The 7,476-nt window shown below is 31.4% G+C and overlaps 1 protein-coding gene across 1 annotated transcript; it reads right to left on the minus strand.

Moving 5' to 3' along the window:
* Positions 1–5,016: 5,016 nt before the first annotated feature.
* Positions 5,017–5,842, minus strand: LOC129876631 (peptidyl-prolyl cis-trans isomerase-like). Its single transcript, XM_055952115.1, has one exon. It carries the CDS (start codon positions 5,794–5,796, stop codon positions 5,278–5,280), a length of 519 nt encoding a protein of 172 aa, XP_055808090.1. The 5' UTR covers positions 5,797–5,842; the 3' UTR covers positions 5,017–5,277.
* Positions 5,843–7,476: the final 1,634 nt, after the last annotated feature.

Genomic DNA, 7,476 nt, shown 5'->3' on the forward strand with positions numbered 1-7,476 from the left:
TAAAATTTTAAACAAGTGTAGATGAACACGTTATGATGGCAATATATATATATATATATATATATATATATATATTTCTTTATTTGCACATAAAATGTCAACAATTTCACTTTATCTTCTTGTAGATTAAAGTGGAGATCTAAAACTCAAATAATTAAATATTTATTTTTATTTTTATTTTTATTCTATATGTAGTTGAGCCAAAATATAGCATAAAGAAAAAAATAACTTAAAAGAAAGTGATAAAAAATCACAAATTTCAAAGTGAATATGTCATAATTATTGCTAACCGAAAATCTTATTTCAGTCAACTATATATTTCAAAATTTACCAAAATCAAAGTTCACATAATACAAAGATTCATTTTCACTAAGGTATAACTACACCAGCGATAATGTAAACATAAACATCTTTGGCATAGTACTAATAAGTTTCAAATAACTTTTTAAGAATTTTTATTATCAAATCAATGTTAGATTCAAAAAGAGAAACATGAAGGTGATATTGTGGCATAAACCCTGCTCATAATTAAATGATTGGTAAAATACATACTCAAACGCTTACCGTACTGGAAGATCTCTCTAACTTTGCTACTCATTCCATGTATATTTTTGAGATAAGTTAGAGACTTTTGCTGATAACATGTTATAAATAAGATGACAAACTAAATTAAGAAGAGGAGGAGAGAGAGCAAATGAGTAATCTTATTGTTTTCTTCTCTTTTCTATGTTTCATCCATACTTACAATAATGACCATTTATAGGCCTAAAAGAAGTAATAATTTGTAGTGGAAACAAATTGTGGTGGTGGATAAGATATAGTGAAAATAAATTATGATGGAGGATAACATGGACATATATTATTTTACAACAAAGGCTACTATAATTTATTCTACATTTGGTATATTCCATGTTTGGTAGGATTTTTGGTTCCTGGATTATTTATAGTTTTATATCATGGTATTATGTTTAGGAAACATAGTCTAATGAACCCTTGTAGTTGTATGAGTTTTTAGTATGGAAACTTCTACTTAACCATTTATAAACTAAACACTTAGGGGTCCTTTGGTAGAGTTTATTAGCAAAATTAATGCATGCATTAATTAGGTGTATTAGTAGTACCTTGTTTGGTATTTTTTTTTTCATGCATTAGTTATACACTCTATTGTGTATTAAGGTATGTATTACTAATACCATGAATTTTTAGGCATTAGTAATGCAAGAGGATTTAATGCATGCATTGACATGATTAAAAACTCAATTACCCATTAAAATTCTTTTTTACATCTTTTTCACCATAATTATTGAGGATAATTTTATAAATAAATATTTTTATGCAATGCATGTTATGTTAAATACACTAAACCAAACAATGCATAAGAAATATTCTATCTATAATTAATGCAAGCATAACTAATACAAACATTACTAATATACTCTATTTAAAAATAATTTTTATATACTCTACCAAACGACCCCTTACACTCAATCAAAAGAAGATTTTTAAACCTCTCCTATCATGTGTGTAGTTCAATCTCCCTTAAATAGATGATATGTCAAATCCATGTCACATAAATTAATAATATGTCATAATTCAATAACTATTTTCTAAAATTATTTAATAAATGGTAAAATCATAATTTTATAATTTATTCTTTCAAATAAAATTTGAAACGCCATACATCCTCTCTCCATTCCTACGTGAAACACCAAAATCTACCAAAGAAAGCTACCGCTGCACTCTTTCCGGCGAGACCTCTTATACTCTCTCCCTCACCGACTTCATCACCGCCGCACACCCTCACCATTTTCCTTTCCTCCTTCTCCAACCTCCACAAAATCAACAATCTAAGCCGCCGCACCACTAGATCTAGCCGAAAACCTCTTCGCCGTCGTTACCAGATCCTCGCACCCTCACCGCCTCGATCTCCTCTCCACTAGCCAGCATCACCTCTCTCTCTCTCACTTCACTACAAATCAGTTGTCTTCGGCGAGCACCGCCAACGCCGCTTTTTCCCTCCGTCGGCGAATCAGTGTACTCAAGGATGAGGTGCCAATGCGAAGATCTGCTAAAGAAGATGACAATAGTGTGGGAGAAAAAAGAAAAAGAGGTTGGGCAAGGATGAGGATGACTGAAAAGGAGGTGGAGTAGGTGGAGAAGAAAAGGTTTTTTTAAAATTAAATTTTTTAATCATTTTATTCATTTATAATTTTAATATTTTTTAACTTAAAAATAATATTCACTCACCTTAAGACACGCACAGTCACACACTTTCGCCAACTCAGCCATTTTAATGTCACATAAGCTTGATCAATGATTAGAAGGGTTTAAAAAACATTTTTTAATTAAGTGTAAGGGTTCAGTTGATAAATGGTTAAGTAGAAAATTGCATAATACAAACTCGTACAAATACAGCAGTTCATTAGACCATTTTGTCTTATTATTTTTATTCCACACTCCATGTGGAATAACAATTTCGTGATTATCTACCAAAATGATATATTTGTCTTTCTCCCAAAATTTATAAAGAAAACTAAACTTAAAATTGAAAATAAAAATTATCTCACTTTATCTAGTTTAAATCAAATACTTATTTTATATTATACTCTGTATATATTCTATTATTAATTTAATGAACAACCATCTATTAATAAAAATATATTTATTAAATTATCTTGTTATTATTAGTCCCACGATTGCAATCACACCAGTATTAGTCCCCGAATAACTTGTCAACCAACCAAACTACGCCTTTCTATATGCCTTATTATATTGAATTAAATAAGGTGAAATGGTCTAATGAAACCTTATACTTATATGAATTTATATTTTAGATCATTTTACTTAATTATGTGCGAACCCTTAAACTCAATGAAACTCAACATTTTAAACCCTTTAGGCTTTGCATGAACTTCAACCGCTCAGTAAAAATGACACGCCATCATACACATCAGATTTTAAATGACACATCACTTTTTTTTAAAAAAAAATCTATCTTTTCTTCTTTTTCACTCCATTCCTCCTTCATTCTCCCTTTACCACCTCTCTCTCCATTTTTTTACATTAGATCACAACCTTCCATCCTCACCATTAACACCACTTTCCTCATAATTAAAAATCACCATTCTTCTCTAATTTTCATCATTCATTACTTTCAGTCACATTTTTTTTTACCACTTCATCCATTACTTGAAACGCCATAAACCTCTTTTCTTCATTGATGCCAACAAATCACCACTAAAATGACTTAATATATCTTAATATTTGTATATAATTTTACACAAATACACTCTACTTAATTCACATTTAACAACTACTTTTTACCCACCAAAATTATCAAATCTGACATTTCATAAACTGAAAAGAGAAAGTGGAAAAAAGGGAGAGGGTGGGGAAGAACGAGGAGAAAGAGAAGTGAAAATTAGGGAAAGAACTTCAAACACTCAATAAAAAACTCAATAAATTACTTCCTGACAATTTGTTACTGCACAATTTTATTTCTAATTTGGGGAGAAAAAGAGAGTGCATGGGGAAGGATAGAAAGAGAGAGAAATAGGGAATTGGATGGGGGAAGAACACAGGGTGGTGGTAGAAAAACAAAAAGAAATGGAGAGTGGGTGGGTGGGGGGGAGAAGAAAGGAGTGAAAAATTGCTCTTTCTATTCTATTTTTCTGTTTGTTTTTTTTGAAAATTATTTTTGGTCTAAACTTTTATGTTATGCGTTTTTTGTGTGTGAAATAACACATTTTTTTAGAGATTTAAAATGTTGAATTTCATTGAGTTTAAGGATTTAGTTGACAAATTCATACAAACATAGGTCACCATTTACCCATTAAATAATACTAACATGAATTGGTCACACATCATGTGAAATGATCCTTAATGTAGTGGGTTTGAAGTGTTATAGTCCTTGATTTATACTATTTAATTGAAATAGTCCTCCATATATGCAAAATATGATCATTTTTTACCGTTAAATTTAACCAAAAAATGCAAAACAGTTATCTTCTCCACTCTTCCCTTCCTCCGCCACTCTCCGTTTCATCACTTCCATAATAAGCAGAAAAGCAAAAATTGACTCAAATATACACAAACAAAACTAATAAATATTATGGTGATTAAAAAAAGCTAACTAATTATTTCAACGTAACATTAAAACAACATTACAGAAATCAAATCCAAAACTTCTAAACAGTAATTGCACCATAATAGTCAAATTCACTAAAGTTTTAACCCTCGTCCGGCCGCCCTCCCTCCTCGTTCGACAAACTTATAAAAGGCCCACTTTTCTAGTACAGAATTTAATAAGGTCATAAGAATTTATTTTATTTTTTTGCAATAGTTGAGGTATGATTTGTGAATAAAAAAATCCATTTTAATTCATCGAATTTCTTCAACAGAGCTCCAGATTTTTATGGCGGCATCAATGGGGGGTCAACGTCCGAAGATCCACCATGATGCCGATGAACACCAATCCAGTCCCAAGTTCAATCCACAACCAGCCGTTTCAGAGATAATTTCTGAGCCCCCTTCACAAATCATCCATCGGAAAACCCAATTTAATCGGCAAATATCACTCGTCAGGTTTCTAACCGTGAGAAAAGGTAACTTTTTAAATTTCTTGGTTAAAGTTTAACAGCAACTATTATGTTTTAGGGCTTAGGACGAAAACGATCACATTTTGCATATAAGGAAGACTATTTCAGTTAAGTAATATATATGAAGGACCATAACACTTCAAACCCCCTACATTAAGGACCATTTTGATCATTTTCTCTGATTATTTCTGTTAATACTCGTATTATAGGAGTATGAAATATACCTCATGAAATTTCATTTATCCTTTATTTGTACCATCGGATTATGGGAAGAGGATTCATGCTATTTTTTGAGGAATTAGCTTTATCGCTTATATTTGCTTCTTTTGGTTTTCCGTTTTTCTTTTTTTGGTAGGCAAAAACTTAGCACTCCTACTATTCTACTCATGGCATTAGGGTGTCAGTCAAAACAGAGAACTTTCAATTAAAATGGACCCATTCAATAATTTATCTCGAAAACGACAATGAGAAATTTGCATGAATTCGAACATATACACTGAAATCTATCTTATTTCAATCCAACATGCACTGGTAGTAGTAAAAACTACCAATTGCAGTATAGACCCAACAAAGAAGCCCAAACCCGACCCATAAGAAGTAAGCCTACAAAGAAAAAGAAAAAGAAATATAGTAACGATATAGTTAAACTAGACTAGATCATCATCGATCAACTTCAGATCTAGGAAAGTTGACCACAGTCAGCCACCACAACTGGTTTCGAGCACTTACCGGAGCTAGATCCAACGGCCTCCGCTTTCTTAATCACATCCATACCTTCAACCACTTGGCCAAACACCACGTGCTTTCCATCAAGCCACTCAGTCTTCGCTGTACAGATGAAGAACTGTGATCCGTTAGTTCCAGGTCCGGCATTAGCCATGGAAAGTATTCCAGGACCGGTATGCTTCTTAATGAAATTCTCGTCGGCGAATTTGGCACCGTAGATTGATTCACCGCCGGTACCATTTCCTGCAGTGAAATCACCTCCTTGGCACATAAATCCTGGGATCACACGATGGAAACTTGATCCTTTGTAGTGTAACGGCTTACCGCACTTTCCGACGCCTTTCTCTCCTGTACAGAGTGCTCGGAAATTATCCGCCGTTTTCGGAGTTGTATCGTTGAACAACTCCATAACTACACGGCCGGCCGGTTGACCTCCGATGGTAAGGTCGAAGAAAACCTTAGGATTTGCCATTTCTCTCTTCTAGAAACTTCTTTTGATTGTTACACTAATATACTTTTACTGACATGCTTAGGTTATGCTAAAAGGAGGAGTTTATATAGGAAATTGCAAAATGGATAATTTGTGCAGAAATGATCATAACCGTTGAATACTAACAGGTGTCAGCATCTTAGAGGTTGGATTTGACCTTGGTTAGTTAAACATTTTACCGGAGTTAGTTTAAAAGGATCACGTGGTATATGCCTTTATGATGCTATTGGGCCAATTAGAGGGAGGGAGGGAACCCAGTCATCCTTTTCTTTCTCGTAATCTAAACTTCTTTTAACGGTATTATAGAAAAAACAAACTAATAAGGTTTTTCTTGTTTGTTGCAAATTGTTTTGACTAAGAATTAATTAGGTAGGATATGTATCTCATATCAATTTTATATAAAATAATATATTAATTTATATATATATTATTTATGTGGAATTGAAAAATGATACACAAATACCATATTTAATATGCTAAATTTTATACAAAACAACGAAAAAACAACTTTACGAAATATGATATTAGCCGTGCTAATTTTATATATGAATAACTCCTTTTTTAGTAGTGACGAATTTATAGCCTATATTATGGGACACCTGAATCTGTCATTTCTGCATAAAACTAAAAATTATATTTATATATTTTTTAAAATTGATATAATATTATATTTTCACGTCCATGATATGAGAAGGCTTAATGGTGTGTTTGGTTAATATTTTTATTTTGATTGTTAATTCGTTGTAGAAGTATAAAAGAGAAAAAAAAACTATATTAAAATAAAATAACGAGAACAAGAGAAAGCAAGAAAGAACCATCAATATCAAAAATATCTTGACTAAAAAGAAAATCCATTCATTACCATATACTAGCTTACGGATATAATAAAAGGGAAATTTGGCAAATAACTACTATAAGTATCTTAATGATATTTTTTATCTATAGTTTGCCTAATTATGTTTCATAGCTATAGTTTCGTTTGTTATGGGTATTTTCGTTTGTATATTTCACTTGCAAATATACAAACACGATAAGTGTATATAAATTGAGTATTTATACATATAGAAATTCTTCAGAACTTCATTTGTATATTTTGCTTGACAATATACAAGCAGGATAAGTATATATACAAATTCTGTATTTATACATTTAAATTTTTTTTAGAACTTATACAACTCAAATGTATCAACAAATCATATATAAATAGGATAATTATATATAAATTCAGAATTTATACAGTTATGAATTTTTTATAACTTATAAAAATCAAATGTATCAACAAATCGTATACAAATAGCTAGGGGTAAGCATATACAAATTTTGAATTTATACAAGTAGGAACCGAATTATACAAATTTTGGATTTATATAATTATGAATCAAATTATACAAATTAATATGAAAAATATACAAAAAATAGAGGTTGAAACACGTTTTGACGGTTACCTGAAATTTAGATGTCACGATTAGGAGGCAAATTTGAAAATTCAAAATTCAAAATTCAAATTGACGTGGATGAGAGATTATAGGAGAAAATGGATTGAGTGGAGAGAGGAGAGATACATTTTGATTTGTATAAAATTGGTAAGACTCCGCCTCTCTTTTGATTTTCTTTCGGATGCAAATCAATTAGTGGTGACTCTACCAAAGGGTACAGATGGCT

The sequence above is a fragment of the Solanum dulcamara genome, chromosome 12 (assembly GCF_947179165.1).
Source record: "Solanum dulcamara chromosome 12, daSolDulc1.2, whole genome shotgun sequence".
Classification (NCBI taxonomy): domain Eukaryota; kingdom Viridiplantae; phylum Streptophyta; class Magnoliopsida; order Solanales; family Solanaceae; genus Solanum; species Solanum dulcamara.